We start from the raw sequence: 19,746 nt of genomic DNA, 5'->3' as shown, positions 1-19,746 counted from the left end.
CGCATGCAGGGAGAAATCTGTGGTGACACCTGATCGACTGGCTCCTCCGCGCTCATTGACCCGGGAGCTCCAGGCGAATCAGGGAGGGAGGAAGCAGATACTCGGTCAATGCTCGGCCTGCGCTGTTGATTTTGTTTTGTGTGCGTGTGTGCTTCATCCGCGGGGTTGTAGCCCAGCCAGCCAAAGCCATGGTCCACTGCGCCGGCTGCGAGAGGCCTATCCTGGACCGCTTTCTGCTCAACGTGCTGGACAGAGCCTGGCACGTCAAATGCGTGCAGTGCTGCGAGTGCAAATGTAATTTAACTGAGAAATGCTTTTCACGAGAGGGGAGACTGTACTGCAAGAATGATTTCTTTAGGTAAGCGCGGAGAAGGTGGCGGACAAACTCCACAACAGTGTTTCTGTGTATTTATGTGTGTGGTCTAAGTGGACAGCGAGCAGCAGGCTGACACACACACACACACACCTTTAATAATTGTTTTTTTTATTATCAAGAAATATAAAGAGTAGCTTAAAACAAGAGCAGAGACTCGAGGGCACAATCCTTAAAATAGATGGAAACAGTATAAATATATTATTTAATCATAAGAAATAGTTTTTGTGGATACAGTGCTTATCATAATGATCCTCAATACAATGTACAACTTTTACATGAGTTGTATTGCTCAACAATAACCTGGGGAAAAAAATCTAAATCATATTTAAAATGAGTCTTGACTTTATACAGAGAATCGTTAAAATAAAATAAGTGAAATCTTTTAAGACATTTTTAGTTTGAAAAAATTGTTAGTTTTGATGAACAAGTTATTAGGAGTAGAAATTATTTTTTTTAAAAACTCTAAGCTGCACCCAGTGTTTACAGTGAACTCTGCGTTCAGTTCATTTAGTTTTGCTCTGAATAAGTGAACAGAGTGAGCGGTCCGTGCCTGTAGGCGTGAGTGAGGACTTGCAGGTGATAAGCCTTGATTAAGAGCGAGTAATTAAAAGCTTGTTAATTTGAATTCTTATGCAAAACAACAACAAAAGAGAGGCGGCCACATTAAACGCGTGTGCACTCGCTCTCAGCAGGGTGGTGGGGGGGTGGGGGGCGGTGTTAGGAAATCGAGGAAATCACAGTTTGGGGTGTTTTTTTTTACAGCACGCAGGGAGCCCGGGTGGGGTAGTGGAGGAGGTGGTGGTGGTGTTAGGGGGGGGGGGGACGCACAGGATCAAACCCCGGCCAGAGGAGCCGCTGCCCGGTGTGTTTGCTCAGTCCGACTGAGGAGGACGTGATAAGTGGATTTGAATAGTAAACTAGCTGAAAAGATCAAGTCCGCAGACAATGCAATCACAGACGTGCAGTCAACAAGCGGTGCACGCCACTCAATACACATTGTTTAACGGTGAAGCCAATGGCACGGCCGTAATTTATTATTCCACAGCCAACCTGCTGAACCCGCGAGTTCACCGAGCGTCCGCGTCCAGGGAAGTGTAGACGTGAACATTTAGTAGAAGACACAAAAAGGAGCCGTGCACTGGACTCTGGAGGAAGGAAATCATTTGTTATTAATATAGAAATCATTTAAAAAATAGGATTGAGTTCATGCACAAAATGATGTATGATATAGAATACAATAATGAACATTTTATACCAATGTGACCAAACCACACAATAACAGGTTTTAAATTATTATTATTATTATTATTATTATTATTATTATTATTATTATTATTATTATTATTATGTCAGCATTGCAGCTTCATTCTTGGTTTTTTAAATTGCACAGTGTTTAAAAAAGCTTTTTTAAATTCCCGTTTTGAAGTTTGAAAATAAGCTGTTTTATCATGAACATCTGGAGGTGATCTGTTCTTTTCACTGTTGATATTTATGCTCTGAATATTATATAATAGAGTAAAAGATTTAAAGTTTAAGTGTGTACACCAGATTTTTAAATGGTCTAACAAAAGCATTAGGAATCAGGTGCGACATCACGTCTAGACTCTGTTATAAATTATTTGGTTTATTTCAGGCCTACACAAAAACTGTAAAAAAAAAATGTTAATCAGCGTCTATGTTCGACAAAAGGCGGATAATGCCTTCCCACAATCTCCGCCTTATCTCCAAACCTGACTTGAGGATGATTAGCTTTTTTTTTTAATCCAAATGGGTTTATTTGTGAAACAAATATAATGTAAATACATATTTTATGATAATAATAACCCTGGCCCCCCCCTCTTCTCCCGCAGGCGGTTTGGCACCAAGTGCAGCGGTTGCTCGCAGGGCATCTCTCCGAACGACCTGGTCCGGAGGGCCCGGAGCAAAGTGTTTCACCTCAACTGCTTCACCTGCATGATGTGCAATAAGCAGCTCTCCACCGGCGAGGAGCTCTACATCATAGACGAGAACAAATTCGTTTGCAAAGAAGATTATATAAGCAACAGCAATGGAAAGGACGCCAGCCTCCTCTCAGGTACAGAGGAAACCCTGCGAGTGCGTGCGTGCGTGTGTACGTGTGTTTGTGTGAGCACAAGGCGGAATAAATTGTGATGGATGTGATGTGTTCAGCCCCACAGTGGCTTCATCATTTCCATGACCAGGACTTAGACGGCGTTCTGAGAGCAGAGCCCGACAAAAAAACATATAGATCATTCTGCTCCCTAATGCGTAATATGTCCACTTCAGGCCGTTTCTTGTTCTGAGCGCTCTGAAGATGCTGATCTGTGATGTAAATGTGCTGCATGGGTTTGTTCCATAATAGGTATAAACTGTAGGGTTTTTTAGCAGAGCAAAAAAGAAACGCGCACAAATAAGCTGTTTTTTAATTTGTAAAATTAATGCTATGTGCATGCATAAGTGCCGTTCCAATGCGTAGAAGCCAAATGGACATTTCAGAAAATATAGTTTACTTCCTATTAATGTATCGTCGCGGACCCGAGGTCATAGTTCAGACTCAGATGAGGATGGATTCCACTGCTCTGATCGCCCTATTTCCTATCTCTGCAGTAACGGCATGCAGCGACCCGAGCTTATCACCGGACTCTCAAGACCAGCTACAGGACGACGTGGTGCTAAAGGACACGGAGATCGCAGCGCTGTCCGACAAGGAGACGGTGAACAACGAGAACGACGACCAGAACCTCGGCGGGAAGCGGCGCGGCCCGCGGACCACCATCAAGGCCAAGCAGCTGGAGACGCTGAAGGCGGCGTTCGCGGCCACCCCCAAACCCACCAGACACATCAGGGAGCAGCTGGCCCAGGAGACCGGCCTCAACATGAGGGTCATCCAGGTAAAGGCACAGCGGCACCGCAGCGTCCACCCTGGCTCCTGCAAACTGGAGCATTTATTTGACTTTAAGTTCATTAATTGATTTACCAGTAAATACATATTTATTTAATGGCACATATTTAATGGCAAATTCGACTATTTCTCAAACCTGGGGACCATGTGTCCCACGACATAAGCTACTACATGATTTGATAGTAAATCTTGAAAAATCTTAAGTATTATGGAAATAAAATTCAGACACCCAGGGGTTGGGGAGGTGGGCTCGCGCCTTTTTCATTTTTTTTATTTTATAGGGTGTCACGCACCCATTAAAAGGTGTGATGTAACAGCTTATATTTTATAGGAGGAAAAAAAAAAAAATGTCCCTGCCAAGATGCCAGACTGCCACGACCGCGCAGGCCTTATCCCATCAGAGAGGCTCCACCTCCCCCCCACCACCCATCCATCCATCCCATCCCTTCACCTCACCTCCCCCTCTCACATCTTTCGCCCCTCTTTAAAGGAGGCCTCTTCCTTCCAAAACTGCGCCGTCACATTGATTTCATTAAGCCAAACGATTGGCCTGACCGACGAGGTTGATTTGGAGACGGGTAATTTATATGGGCTTTTTTTTTTTTTTTTTTTATTTCTTGGCGCGCGGGACGAGGCAGAGTCGCCAACTGGCGCCGGACTGCTGGGAGCGCTGGGAGTCCTGGCACAGCGCTGCCATCACGTTTTGCGCGCACATTTAGCCATGCTGAGAGCAGCTCAGCCAAGTGGAACAGGCAGAAATCGGTTTCAAGGGTCCTCGGACGGTCTCCTCACACCTCTGAATTACAACAGGCCCGCGATAAGTTAAACAAGGAGCAACACAGACAACTGACGCACCGTTGTCATTATCCAATTCTTATCATTATGACCACTGACTTTGTATGAAGGGCAGTTTTAGTTTTTCTTTTGGCGATTTCTAAAAAAAAAAAAGGGTTAAAAAACTTGTTTCATGCGGCGCACCAGAGGGTTGACACAGAACGATAAGTCATGTGCAAACGACTATTATCTCCTATCACACATTCGCAGAGAAAAATAGAGCCTTTTTTGCATCTTTATTTCGCGGACGGGTTTTTCTTTCCTTCTTTCTGGAGGAGAGAGGGTGATGATGTAGATAAAACTGCGGGGCAGAGCCAAGCTAAAAGCGGTTTAACATAACAGATTAATAGCGATAAAGTGAGAGTGCCGACGCACGGATAGGTAGACTATCTAATATGTATGAGCACGAGGGGGGAAAGGGAAGAGCGTAATTAAAGGAATCCGGCCTATAGATTAGGAAATGATAACCTCCAAGAGCCTGGTAATATATTGGAAACAACCCTCCTATTAAGTATTAATTGGAGATTTTAAACCCCCGCTGCTTCAGCCTCCAGTCGGAGTAAATGGAGGGTTAAAGGACCATTAGGGAGGTTAGATGTGATGCTCGCTCCTGTAAAGATAATTGGGCGCGATCGCCTCCACCGCAGAGCGTCGCGGGTTAAAGGCACCGGCTCATCACGCGCGCCGCAAAACACACAGAGCGCGCGGTTGTTTACTCCAGCGCGGAGCCAAATGTGGCGCAGGCGCCAAGGTAAATATGACACCTAATTACACTTTCTCTTCAATGGGGTCGGGTTTGCACAGCCGCGTTTACCTGCTTAGTCACAAAAATAACGGCCCGGATTTTTAATGGTTTCTTTTCATTTTTATTCCAACATTGTTTTTCTCCATCACCCCCCCCCCCCCCCCCCCCCACCTCCTTTCACCTCCCACGAAAAAAAAAAGCCATTGACGTGCAATCAAAATGGCGTCATCAGCAGCATACTGCGTATTTCGATATATCAGGAGTTGACCCATATGTGTGTGTGTGTGTGTGTGTCCAGGTCTGGTTCCAGAACCGACGGTCCAAAGAGAGACGCATGAAGCAGCTGAGCGCGCTGGGCGCCAGGAGGCACGCGTTCTTCCGCAGCCCGAGGCGGATGAGGACGCTGGTGGACCGGCTGGAGCCCGGGGAGCTCATCCCCAACGGGCCCTTCTCCTACTATGGAGGTATGTTGACTTTCTTTTACTTTCTTTTATCAAAGAAAGAAAATGTGTCATATATTTTTGGTAATTCATGTCAACATTATGTATATGTGTAATATAGGCCTTATATACACATTGTTTTACATTATATATGTATAATGTAGCCTATTATACCTTTTTCTACACTTTTTTCTCCTATTTATTTATTATCACTGGTTTCAGTAAAACGTTTTATTTAACTTTTTTTTTCAAATTCATATTTGCATGTTTCCTTATTTCCTCTATCAGCAAAAAAATGTTTTCTAGATTTCTGTCCTCTTCTTTTAAAATGACACAATTCTTATACATTGTTGTATTTCATCTCACCATCAGCTAAGATGTTGAATAAGTCGTATAATTTAGGTCTTTGTTATTGTCCTATAAAGACACACTCTCAAGGAAATACTCCGCCTGCATATGGTTTTCTTCCTGAGCTTCTTTCACAAAAAGCACACGCTAATTTAAAATGCAAAACCACAATAATATATATATATATATATATAAATCAAAAGTGTAGCCTACAGTTATTATGGCAGCTTTGGATATTCATCCAAAAGGTTCTTTTAAAAACACAGTGAGAAGAGATGTTAGTCAGTGTGCGTCACCTCATTCACTGAGTTAAGTTTAAGTGAAGTTACTTCACATTTGAGTGACTTGATACCACACTCTTCCTTCAAGTGCCTTGGAATATATGATAATTTTCAGAGAAATTCATTTGTGCTCGGGCCTTTGTCTTTTCTGCTGAAGCAAAACGTCTAATAATATTCTGCTGAACTTAAAAAAAAAAAGAAAAGATCTGTCTCAGTAGGTAGAACTGCTGATGAAATGGCCCCCACTTTAATTAATTTTGTGGCCACGTTGTTCTCCCCACCCAATTGCAGTTTTGATTTAAGTGTAACGTGCACTGTGACTAATGTAGCACGGCGAGGGTCTTTCTCCCTCACTAATACAAATCAAGCTATGTATATTGAATGAATTCCTCAACGTCTCTGGATTTTTTTATGCAAACCCATTGTTCTCTGAGCTAACGTTGATTTTTTTTTTGTTATTATTCTTCGTCTCTTGGATCTACAGATTATCAAAGCGAGTACTACGGCCCAGGAGGGAATTATGACTTCTTCCCACAGGGGCCTCCGTCGTCGCAGGCCCAGACCCCAGTCGATCTCCCCTTCGTGCCCTCCTCAGGCCCCACGGGCACCCCCCTTGGAGGTATGGACCACCCTCTGCCGGGCCACCACCCCTCCAGCGAGGTGCAGCGCTTCTCCGACATCATGTCCCACCACCCAGGGGACTCTCCTAGCCCCGAGCCCGGAATCCCGGGGCCCCTGCACAGCATCTCCTCTGAGGTGTTCGGCCCCAGTCCACCCTTTACCTCACTGTCGCTGAACGGCAGCGGATACAACAACCACCTGTCCCACCCGCCCTCGGAAATGAACGAGGGCACTGTGTGGTAGCTTTTTTAGAGAGCAGACTTTACTGGCGAGAGATTCGGTAATGGACGGTGGAGAGGTTTGGTGGTGATGGGGGGCTGGAATCGAGAACAGGGACTTGGATATCAACAGGGTTAGGGCAACACCATTGAAGCTTTTTTTTTTTTTTAGGGGGGGGGGGCAGTTTTCATATTTATTTATTTATTCCCCCTCATGATTTGTTGGTCTTATTTGTGGGGAAAAGCTTATCTGGCATTTAAATCATGCTCAAAAACATTGTCTTCAGTGTTGTGTTTGGGTGTTTCAATTGCTTCTTTTGCCCACTCCCTGCATCCAAAACTGGACTTTACAAAAAAGTAATAATATAAGATGCCGAACAAAAAACAGTTACAAAAAAAAGAGTGAGACTGCTGAACAGCCCCCTATTCTCCCCTCTGTCCTCGGACCCGTGGGGCACCCTGTCACCCCTCCTGATGCTGTCAGTGGCCCAGCATAACGACCAAACCCCCCAACACTCAAAGGTGGGGTCGAAAACAACCCTTTTCGAAATCTCCTAGTATGTTCTGAACACGAAAAACATCATTAGCTACTGTCAAAGACTTCAATAGCTTTACAGAGAGAGAATGAAGGGGCTGAGGATTGGTTGTGTGCTGACCTGGCACTGTAGGACGGCTGAGCAGCATTCAGACTATGTTCGAGGCACTAGACACATCCCTTGTATTTATTCAGAAGCTCCTCAGACCTCTTTGCCTCTCAAGGCTCTGCCATATTGACACTCAACCTTTTTGACACTATGTTTCTGAAGGCCAGAGGAAATGACTTTTTTTTTTTCTTTTCCTCTGTGTGGACTATTTGTTTTGTCCTTTTTTTCCTTTTGATTTCATAATTTCCACCAAATCTGAAGAAGGCCGCCTTCAAAAGGCAAACAGTAAAACCCTCTCTGGATTGCAAACCCTTTATTTAAAATGGAAGTGAACTTGAAATGTTGAAATGAAGTCTACCTTCTAAAAATCTTCTACTGGGGTTCTAAATGTGGGACTTAGAACAGTCAACTGTTTACGTAACCTATTTAATTCAGGAGTCCAGAAGTCTCGAAAACCATGTTTTAGAACCTCTTGATCCATATAAAAATGTTCCAAGCAACCAACCAAACTTTTGTATTGATTTCATTTATATTGTATGGAGATAAAAACACATTTGCTGGGGTTGTGGTTCACTGTGCTAGTTTGTACAAGATGTTGTTTACAAAAAAAGGTTCAAAAAGAATAAAAAACATAAGTAAAGTAGACATTTGCCAAATAAAAAAAAGAAATAGCACAAACACTGTTAAAGTGCTTTGCACCATTATCTGCAGAATGTGTTGAGACAAAATGTAAGTGTTAAAAGGAGTAATTGACTTCTTAATTTTTTAGTCTGCTGACGATGCATTCATAAAATTGTTAATACAACATACTTAGACAGGTTTTATTTTTGTGTCTTCAAAGGAGAAAAACTATTAAAAATTGATGGTCAAATATGCAGCTAGTAGCTGCTACATCTCTTTGAATATCGAGCCCTCATGATATGTCTTTTAATGTTCCAATAAACCTAAGCTTATGTGACCTCCAGTGCATATTAGACCATTCACTGTATAAATACAACATGTTGACAAAATGTGTTTCTAATAAAACTAGAAAATATGCTTATGATTTTCTTCAACACAGTTTCTTTGGAGCAGCGGCCCTGCAGTGTATTACATCACAGTGTGTTCATGCATCAGGCAGTGTCAGCACAGCCGTACATCACAGGACTCTCTCTGTGCAGCACTTATCAGGCCAGTGTCACTCATGTCATAATGAACGCTTTTTGTCTACACGTCTCATTTTCCATTCACTTGGAGTGTGAAATAATTGGCTTTCGCAGACACGGTGGCAGGTAAACATTTGTCAATTCTGATTAAAAGGATTCGGAAACTTGGAAACGGCAGTTAGTGGAAAGTGACAAAATAGACACCCAAAAGGAAAAAGGCATTTGGCTGAGCTGTAGAAACATGCTTTATGCTTTACAAATTGAGTTTTGTAATGTCAATCTTTTCTCCCAGCTGCAGTGTTGCACAAAATCCTGATGTCGTGAACAATAATTAATAGACAAATGGAATAAGGGTCCAAAAAAATAAGAAGAACTCTGTTGATTTAACTTTTCTCCCTGTCACGAAGACACTTATTGGACCGGCTGGCTCCAGCCGACACAAGGGGGAGCGAATTCACAACTTATGCAGGCGCCACTTTCCATGTTCTCTCCCCATCTTCACTGGCTCGGGCCTCAAATTCTTCCATTCAGTTACCCGAGCTCGTCAGCTAATCACAAGCGGTTAGCTGGGCAACTGTGAAGGACAATGATGAAATTGCCGTGACCACGGCTGTGCTGCTTGTTATGCTTTTATTAGCCCGCTCCTACATTATTATTCCCTGCAGCTGACTGTTCTCGCAGTGAGGCCCGGCGGCTGGGAGGGACTTCTCCTAACTTACTTCGGTGAACATAGCCGTAATAATAATCAAGGCGGCCAAACACCGAGGCGTGATCTTTTGCAGGAAGCAAGAGAAAATTATTCATACTTGTAGGGAAATGAGTCGGGCAGTGGGATTGTGGCATGAATCCGGAGGAAGCTTTATCTCCCTAACCCTTTGCGTGCAGTTAGGACTGTATGGCATCCCAGTTTTCTCCCCAGCCTCCAGACTGTAATCCACCATGAATTAATCATGGTCTTGAGTGTTAACCAAGCTTTGGGAGGTGGGGTGGAGGGTGTGTGGAAGGATATAGGTCTCTGTTGAGCCCTTGGGCTTAGCCCCCCCTGTGGTAACACCATGCACCGGCGACTGACCGCCCTGGGGCCACAGCTCTTTAAATTCAAATCTGCTATTGATCGCTCATCAGCTGTTGGTGCAAACTGACCTTGTAGTAACACTGGAAAATAAAACAAGCTTTAACAGCATTCAATGGGTTTTAAATGGCATTTGAAATCTCTGAGTCAGGATGTTTGAATAGTCCACACACCCACTGGGATGCAAAATCCCAAAGTGTACAGTATGTGCATGTGTTTGTGATGAGAGGAGGTTACGGGGGGATAAATGCTTCGAGGACAGTGTGTGTGGGGGGGGGGCTACAAAATGGTTTACTTCAGGGTACAACAGGGGCCAAAATTTTGAGCCAATAGGAAGATCCGGCCCAGCAGGCGAACACTGAGATACTTGCATTCAAACTGCGAAGGGATTTTTTTAGAGCCCCTCTCCATATGAGAAGCATTTGGCTGCTAGCTCTAAATGCAGAGTGGCTCAGCTGGAAGTGAACCCTCTCCTCAGAGCAAACGTACCATAAGCACACAAACACATGCCTGCCGCTCCTTGTTGTTTCTCCTCAAACAAACGACACATGTTGGGGGAAGCCAATTTCTTGGCCAGGAAAGAGAGAAACGCTGTTAATCAATGGAGCAGGTTGGTTGATCGCTGAGCCACATTTCCCTGGCTCAATACTCAGCGAGAGGGTGATACAGAGATATGAAGCCGCCTGATAAGCTGACCACTGCGGACGAGCTGTGTATGGTGCCACCGCACTGCACTGTGCACTTCCTCATCCTTCACTCACTAAAGACAGAAGACATTTAACTCATAGGACCATTTATTTTACTATGATATACTGTATTATAGCATGTTATTAACTATTTGTGTTTTAAGGCCATTCAAGAGGGATTCAAGCGAGTGCCCGAACAAGAAACGTCCGTTTTCTGCTCTAAAACATGCAAACTCAAGTAGAGGACGGAGTGTTCTGATCAGCTGTGGCCATCATGGCTGAAGAAAAAGAGTGGCATCTCGAGAAAGTCAAACATATCCGACAGAAAATAAGAGGAAAGATGAAGCAGAGACAAAAGCAGCAGATAAAACCCAAACCGGAAAGAACAATGAAAGAAATCTTCTGATGCAGATAAAGCGCGTCCAAGAAAAGTGATTCCTGCACGATTAGAGTTTGGCTTTCAATCTTTCTGTCTTCAAACACCTGACGCAGCAGGAAAATAAAAAACAAAATGAAGTGACATGTGATGTGTTCTTGTTTCTGTGCAAGGAGAGATGTTATGTATATCTTGGAAAATCTGATTTATCAGTAACCAGGGCCTCAGGCATGATTTTAGAAACAATGCACCTCCCTCCAGACAACAAAATAGAGAATATGTATTTGTCTTCTAACTTCTTACTTCTCTCTCCTTCCTCACACAGCCTGGAATTAAACTGAATTAGTTACATTTTCACAAATGGAGTCCAAAAATACCGGAATCAGCTTATAAAACTGATTTGACCTCAGAATCACGACCGGTGCGTCATCCAGCTCGTACCCCTGACCCCCATCTGGTGGTTTTTTAAAGTTGTGTTGGGACAATCATTATCTCCAGCCACTCATTCTTCTGTGTTGGGTCAATAGTTCAGAGTGAGAAGGCTGCTGCAGCATCCTGGTATCACAATCACTCAGATGTTTCTGCCAGACAGTACAATGCTTTTAGTTTTAATTACAGTGAAGTTGTGTGGTTGTAGAAACCAGAGCTGCTATGGAGCCAGTACTAATTTCATTAAATGATGTGGACCTCTATAGGCAGAGCCTTGGAGAAATAAAAAATAGACAAAATGAAATAAGCACTGCATGTGGGAGGACTTGGTAATTAAGTACACAACCACAGCAGAGAGACAGGTCAGACTGAATACCAATTGATAGAGGGCCTGACTGCAGTACAGCACTCACGCAGTACTACGTAGTGTTGCCTTTTCTCTTTACCATTCATTTTTGTCTGCACTTTTCTGTTTCCCACGTGGCTTCTTAATGTTTCAGATAATGTTTCATTTAAATATGAAACAATTCCGTATTTCCACCATTGTTGCAATTTGGCCTCGTTATAGCTCTTTGTATTCATGTTATTTAAAATGTCATAGTGGTCGGAGCCGACCAACGCTTCCGATCAAACTACAAATGACAATGAGTCTTAATGCTTGTTATTACTGAATGCTAATCCATATGGTCTGCTAATGACATCCCCATACTCATGCAGTGAGCTAAGACAAGGCGTAAAAGGGGTGAGATATTCATGATAAATTGTTTTTTAAATAGTTATAATTGCTTGTTTTTTTTTCTCCTCACATGTCTGTCTTATTATCACATTTTCTATCATATGTGAAGCACTCTGAATTGCACTAACCTGCATGAAAGGTGCTATATGAATAAAGTTTGATTTGATTTGATAACACCCCATCCATCACAAATAAAAGCTTCCAGGTTTCAACAACCATGTACATGCCAAATTTAGCAAGCTATATTGTTATAATGATAAACAAGATCCTTCTTCAACACTTCAGCTTTTTCACTTTTTGCAGGTAGCTAACTTGCACTGAGAAAAAAAAGCACTCGGTTTTTAACTTGAATTGAATAAATCATTGTATATATTGAGCTCATTTCTGCCTTTAGTAGTTTGCCCCTGAGAAAATGTGCATAAATGTACCTTTAATTTGCTATTCATAATCAGCACAAAACTGAATGTTTTACTTATAATTGGTTTGTTACCCATTGAAGTGCAATTTACATAAAGAAATTGCCCATGTAACAAACAATGCATTCACCCAGGGAGGAAAGTATACTCGTTTCGCAAAGTGGAAAGTACTAATTTCCCCCTGGAGGATGTCCTGATGGTATGTGAGGTCTGTAGGTTGGCCTGATTAGCACAGAGCATGGAGTGTGTCTACACCATCTGACCCACTGAGTGATATTCATTTGTCATTCACATATTGGAGACCAACTGCTGTGTTTTTTGCTCGGGGCAAGGGTTTTCTCAATGAGCTGTTTGTGTATGATTGCACTGGCAATTTCCCCCATCGTGATATTACATGGACTACACACTTGAGCGCAAAATCTGTTTATAATTTACACAAGCTGGTTGAGTTGGTACATTTCCCTTCATTAATAGGGTCTTTCGTTTCTGATTGAAAATACATTTCATCTGAAAGAGTGCTTTAATGAGTACTGTATGTCCATTATCATGTACAGTAGTCACACAGTTTAAAACAGTAGGGAACCATTTGATATCAGATGTGCTGGGTTGAGTTTGTCTGCAAAACAATTAATTGTCTGATCTCAGAGAAGGCTTCCTTTTGTAACATTTTAATGTCAAATGCTTAAAAGCGGGAAATTGGCATTAGTAATTACCTCCTTCTTTATTTGTGGTGTTGGTCTCATGATCCCTGGTTTGTCCTGCAGTCCCTGGTCAGAGCACCTGGTCCTAATGTGACTGAGTCCTTTATCAGTGTGTATATATTTATATCGACTAACATCTGAAGAGCATCAGCCTGTGCAGGCCCGACTGTGTAGCCAACACAAAATACCCCCAACATACATGAATTAGAGTTTCACTGCAGGTAAACAGTGTGTTGCTAGCACAGTGCCAAAACATAAAGGCCAATAAATATCTTCTAGAATGCTAATTGACTTTGTTTTGCCTTTTACCATTCTTCTTTGTCAGTTTTTTTCTGTTTGCAATATGCTTTCATGACGTTTTAGACATTTTTACCATTCAAATATGAACAAAAAAAACATATTTCTTCCAGTGCTGCAATTCGGTCATTTAATACTCATTTGTACTTTTTATGCCAAAGCATAAAAAGCCAGCTGATGATACTAATTATAAGTTGGTAAAAATAGTTAATGTTTTGATTCCATACCAACTATCCTGCTGGTTCACTACTGTGATTGACACAAGTCAAACATGGCTCAGCCAACACATTTACAAACATTTACAAAGTCTTTGCTTGAATGAAAGGTCTCATGATGGGTGCAAAGGGGAAAGGGGTGTAAGGGAGAGGGTGTGAACCTGCAGCACTGCACCCACTTGGTGTAGCTTGTTAAACCTTTCATAGTTTGTTTGATGCACCCCACTGCAGAGGCACTGCGACCCGGTGCAGTGTTGCATCTCCATTTTTGCAAGTGTTATCCATTGCTTTTGTTTTTGGAAGTTTTGCTTGTCCTGTTCACTGCAGACTCGGTCGTAAACTAGAGATTACTCTGTGTTCATTTGTTCTACTTGCCTTGACCTTCCACTATGGAATAGCACTGCAGACACTTCAGAATCTACCTTGAACTTGTATTTCGTATATCACCTCCTGAGCAGTTGTTCCAGAAGCCTGTGCCCAAACTGGGCCGAGAACACAAGCCATTCCAATTTTTTTCCGATGTTAGAGAATGTCAGCATAATAGCATCACTATTTAGATGCTCGGATTAAGAAGTATCTACTTTGCCAAAAATGAACAAATAAAATTTGTAATGGAAGTCACAGTATTGTAACTGTTGGAAGCTACAATTCTTAATTAAAAATACAACAAATATACACAGAGTTAGAACATGGAAAACCCAAAGCCAAGACACTAGCTCTAACTCTCATATTTTTTTAATAATTTTTCACTGCTCATGGCGCCTCCTGGGCAAATTGAATTTTGTTATGTTCTGCCAGCTCAGCATTTTCTGCTGTGGCGTTGTCTGGGTGTGTTTGAGGGAAGTGTTTAAACGCACCACCGAAGAAAAGCCCTTATCACCCAAATACAGTGTAACTTCAGCTCCAGGTGTTCGCTGCCATGTTACTGTACCCATCACACACTGCCACGTTGCTAATTAAAGCAATCCCGTGCTTATCCTGAGAGGGAAATACCTGGATTAGGGGGAGATTTGCAACTCAAACCTGAGACATGCCTAATCAATTTAAAGCCATTAGACAATTAATTCACTTTGGTGGAGGGTGGATATTGCACACGCACTAATCTGGCCCCTAAGTTGTCACCGTGTGTACTGATGAGTATTGAGCGTGCTGTGTACACATACAGTGATGAGAACGGGCCAATAACCCAAGCAGAGGAATAAACAAATCGGGTTTCCTGCTTAAACATCACGTCATCAGGCGTCTGTGGATGACATCGCGGTTATGTAAGCAACAGCCTGATTTACTGTGATAATGTCAAAGTTATGCTACATATTTATTAATGTATTTTAGACATTTTATCAAGGGGAACCTGATGGATAATCAGTCAGTTTGGTTATTCTATGAAATAGTTTACAAATGCTGCACCAGCATGGCAGTATACACTGTCACCATCAAACATGATTAGTACTATGAAAAATAGTATTAGTCAAGTCAAGTAAAATTTCTTTAAAATCGGATGGTTCCATAGATTCCTACTGGTCCAATTCAGCTTGTATACCTTTATTTATACGTCTGTTCTCAGGGGTTAGGCTGTACCGACATGGCTAAGATCATTTTTCCATTCAACCATAAACTTTATTAAAAATTACAATAAATATAATGAAAACATTAATAGAATAATGGCTGTAAAATGGAAACATAACTGCACATCTTTTCTGCATTGTTTATTCTGTAAAATGAAAGTTGATATATTGCCACATACCAGCAAACATAAATGACGGTGCTGGTATTTCTGTGAAAGGCTCATACTGGACGACTTTTATCAGCGAACTGATAAATTGTCAGGCTCTGATAATCAAATTCCAATTTAGAAGCCTTTAATAACATGTTCCTAAAGCTTTGTTCTGACAAAGAAGTAGGCCCAGCTGGCTGCCTGCGCATAATGCATGGTAGATGCTAAGTTTAAAAAAAAACGTTTTGCAGTTTATGGATCTCTGTTTACCTCTCTTGGCTCAATCCACTCCTCCACAGTCACACCAAAGGTCCAAGTTGATATTCAATGTGTCCATGTTGTAACAGTTTGTAGTGAGCTGACTCTGTATACAATGGCAACTGAATTCCCTTACACAATTCAATAAGTGGGAACAGCTACTATATCCCAACAGCAATCAGATTGGTTGATTTGAGCTCTCCATTTTACACTGTATTGGACTGTTTTATGATATACAATAAATATACATACATACTGTCTCTATGTTACATGTCTGCAGAGACGGCAACACTGACTGATACTTGATCCACACATTTTAAGTTCAGAAATACTGGCCTGATTTTTTTATTTTTATTAAATAATAAAAAAAACATTCATTCCAATTAAAGCAGGCCTGTGCAAGTGCAGCCAAGCAGCTCTGTTATTCAATTCCATTAGAATGAACGATGCAGCGGCATGCAGCCATGCAGTTAACAGGAATTAAAACCATAGGCAAGATGACGGATTACACTAGAATAGAGGTGTGTGTCTCTGAGTGTGCATGTATGCATCCATGCACACATGTACCTTTTTTGACTTTCTATTTTGCCAAAATTGTACAGATTGAATATTTTTTACAACATGTGTACTTGAATATTAAATCCAAATAGCTTGAACACTGAAACATGCTGTTAGGTCTACGCTGTGGCGCGGCTTCAGTGTACTTGTCAGTATTTGCCAGCTGTAGTTATTGCATGATATATGGCTCTGTTCTTGATGCATGCATGACAGTTGGCAGTCATTAATCATGCTTAGAAGATATGATATGGTATAAGGTCCCTTTTCTCGCTTGCTATATAAGTTGTGGTGCTGTTCCTGAAGTCCAAGCTGCTGCACAGGCAGGAGAAAAAAAAGTTAGAACATTCAAACGTGTGTGTGGGCTCTGCTTTGAAAAAAAAGTGTGGCTCGTAAACACACAGAAGCTGACAGGCTTTAACAAACACCTTGTGTCTTTCTGTTGATTTTACTGCAGAAGAACTTTCTTGTACTTTTCCTTCCCACACGTCCCTTTGTTCTGCTGCTCAGCATCGTGTTTCTTGTAGCTGCGTGGGTGTGACAGTGGGTACCGGCCTCACCAAGTGTGTCTGTGCTGGTAAAACAGCATTGTCGCGACACACCCACCTTCACAGAGTAGACTAACCATGCATTTAATTAGAAACAAAAGCTGGAAATAATTAATTAGACAGCAATTCCCTTTTTTTTTTTTTTATCCTTGCCAAAGTTTATAATGGAGTAGATAGGCTGCTGGAATTTCTCTGAAAATAATTCATTAAAATTAAAAGTGAGTGGAGTCCACAAAGACAAATGGTCACTGTTCCACTTCAGTGTTCCTCGGTCATGCTTGGACATGTTTTGGTGTCCTCTTGGTGCTTCCACTGGTGGTCAATTCTGTTTATGAGATCATACAACATACCAAAGGACTTGTGCTCTAGTAGTGTTTTTATGGTGGATGTGATGACCTCCCCACCACTCAAAATGTGTATTTTTATCATTGCGAAACCCACCTGTATAATTAACTGTTAGAGTTAATTCTATGACTCTGTACAGGATGTATACAAGGTTGTGATTCGATTAGTTTATGTTAGTTTATGATCCTTTTTGAGTTGTGTGTTGTATTGTTTTACAGAATGTATTAACAGTTTATTTAGTTATGTCTGTGATGTTGCTCTGTTTGATTGTTGTGTTGCCAGGGGTCAGATCAGCAGGTCGATCAGGGAGAGTGACAACAGGTTTGCAGGATCAGGACTCTGAGAAAGGAGGGGCTGGGCAGACTCAAGGTGACAGAGAAGGGGTGAAGTGTGCTGCATTGGATTACATTTTAGTCAACCTATTGCATTCATCATCTGTATTTGTGCAGATAGATTAAATTGTGAGCTCAGCAGTAACCCAGAGTCCAAACTTGGTCTTGTCTTGAGTGTGGTTTCTATTTGTCTTTCTGTTTAGCTCAACTTATACTTACCAGCTCAGGTGGTAGGTTCCAGGCAGGTGAGGCTATAAAGCAAAATGCCAGTCAGTAAGGAAGGGGAGAGGGAGAGGAGTTGAGGTTGAAGATTGTTCTAGTTTTGTGCTCGTTCTCTAGTATGATTTAGTTTTGTTGCATTTCCCAGGGATCTTTTTGTCTTTCTGTTGTAGTACCTTTTTGTTAATAAAATGCACAAAGTAATCATGGGCGTCGTCACAAAAGTGCATTGCACCCATTGGTAAAACCTGCACTTTCAACAGGTTTCTCTTCAACACTGTAGCCAGGCTGACAGAGTCACGGCTCCATTGAATCCAGTATTCCCTGAATAGCAATGTCTTTATGAACTTTTTTAACGATAAAATTCTTACTGTTAGAAATAAAATCTACCATCTCCTGCCCTCAATTGATGCTAATACATCATCAAGCACAGAAATCTCAGGAACAGCTGAGAATCCAACTAATTATTTAAGCAGCTTCTAAGTTAACAAGTGTTCCTCAGGGTTCTGTTCTTGACCCAATTTTATTCACATTATTTATGCTTCCACTAGGAAACATTATCAGGACACTCTGTAAATTTTCACTGCTATGCGGACGACATCCAGTTATACTTGTCAATAAAAAACCAGAACAATGTCATCAATTCACTAAACTACATGCATGTTTCAAGCACACACAAACTGTGATTTGTGAATATGGGCTATACAAATATATACAAAAATTTGATTGATTTGACTTTCACAGAAACATGATTCCATCCTGGTGTCTAGTAATGTCTTTTGTAACATTGTCTGATAATGTGCCATATCAGCTAGCATCAGTTGTTATACATAAATTCAAAAGCACATAAAAACCTGGATTACCTGCAAAATTCTCTTATTAAACTCAGATAAAACAGAGGTTCTAATACTTGGATGATATGGCTGCACTAGATCACATTGCCCTTGCTTCCAATGAAACAGTCAGGAATTTGAGAGTCATCTATAATTCCGATTTGTCCTTTTGATTCTCACTTAAAACAAATTTCTAGGACTGCCTTCTTTCGGGTACGTAACATCTAAAAAATCTGACATTTCCTGTCCCAAAAAGATGCAAAATTAGTCCACGCATTCGTTTTTTTTATTCTTATTGTAATTCCTTATCAGGCTCCAGCAGTAAGTCGTTAAAGATTCTGCAGCTTGTCCAAAATGCTGCAGCCCGTGTCCTGACAAGAACCAGGAAAAGAGACAACGTTTCTCCTGTATTAACTTCACTACACTGGCTTCCTGTCAAATATAGAATTTAAAAATGTTCCTCCTCACCTACAAAGCCCTTAATAATATGGCACCATTATACCGTAAAGAGCTGATAGTACCATATCACCCCACTTTTGTACTGCGCTCCCAGAATTCAGGCTTACTTGTTGTCCCTAAAGTTTCTAAAAGCAGAGTAGGAGCCTCAGCTCTCAGCTATCAAGCTCTTCTCCTGTGGAATCATCTCCCACTTTCAGTTCGGGAGGCAGACACCATCTGTACGTTTAAGAGTCAGCTTAAAACCTTCATTTATTATAAAGCATATAGTTAGAGCCGGTCCAGGCTTGTCTTAGACCTGCTCTTAGTTATGCTGCTATAGGTCTAGAATGTCGGGGGACACGTGACACATGGAGCTTCTCTTTCCTCTTCTCCCTCTTTAACACATTAATGTCTCATCAATACATGTTACTGACTTGACTTCTTCCCCGGAGTCCTTGTGCTTTATCTGTTGCAGATCCAGGATCACTGCTGCGGCCACATCGTGGATCATGATGATGGATCGCGAATCAGAGATCATGATGGCCGATCGTGATTGTATTGGCAGCTGATCGCGGATAGAGGTGGTGGATCATGATCGAGGTGGCAGCTGATGGTGGATCCTGATGGCGGCAGTGGATCATGAAGATGTACTGTGGATAGTGGTGGCATCTGATTGTGGTGGTGGATCCTGATCGTGGTGCCAGCTGATCGTGGACTATGATTGCAACTAGACTGCTTGATACACAATATGCCTACTCAGATACTCTACCATTACTTACAATAACTCCTCAATTCATTTACTTTCCATTATGCTACAAACTGTTTCTTCTAATCAATGTTGTAAATACTCTGTAGTGTAACTATTCCCAGTCACACTTGTCATCTATTGCACTTCTGTCCGTCCTGGGAGAGTGATCACTCACATGTGTCTCTCTCTGAAGTTCCTACATTTTTTCCCCTGTTAAAATGGGTTTTGTGGTAGTTTCTGCTTACTCTTGTTGAGGGTTAAGGACAGAGGAGGT

At 41.8% G+C, this 19,746-nt stretch overlaps 1 protein-coding gene across 1 annotated transcript; it reads left to right on the top strand.

The window, feature by feature from the left end:
- The first annotated feature begins 188 nt into the window (after positions 1-188).
- Positions 189-8,454, top strand: lhx1a (LIM homeobox 1a). The gene is made up of 5 exons (XM_034604701.1): positions 189-358; positions 2,227-2,450; positions 2,984-3,267; positions 5,156-5,321; positions 6,411-8,454. Exons 1-5 carry the CDS (start codon positions 189-191, stop codon positions 6,788-6,790), a joined length of 1,224 nt encoding a protein of 407 aa, XP_034460592.1. The 3' UTR covers positions 6,791-8,454.
- Positions 8,455-19,746: the final 11,292 nt, after the last annotated feature.

The sequence above is a fragment of the Hippoglossus hippoglossus genome, chromosome 13 (assembly GCF_009819705.1).
Source record: "Hippoglossus hippoglossus isolate fHipHip1 chromosome 13, fHipHip1.pri, whole genome shotgun sequence".
Lineage (NCBI taxonomy): Eukaryota > Metazoa > Chordata > Actinopteri > Pleuronectiformes > Pleuronectidae > Hippoglossus > Hippoglossus hippoglossus.
This window is presented reverse-complemented; position numbering and strand designations above follow the sequence as displayed.

What these genes read in the sequence shown, in the direction of transcription:
- lhx1a (XM_034604701.1), top strand. Translation starts at nt 189, where the DNA reads ATGGTCCACTGCGCCGGCTGCGAGAGGCCTATCCTGGACCGCTTTCTG. An exon ending in TGCAAGAATGATTTCTTTAG is followed by an intron (nt 359 to 2,226) that starts GTAAGCGCGGAG and finishes CTTCTCCCGCAG; the next exon opens with GCGGTTTGGCACCAAGTGCA. An exon ending in GGACGCCAGCCTCCTCTCAG is followed by an intron (nt 2,451 to 2,983) that starts GTACAGAGGAAA and finishes CTATCTCTGCAG; the next exon opens with TAACGGCATGCAGCGACCCG.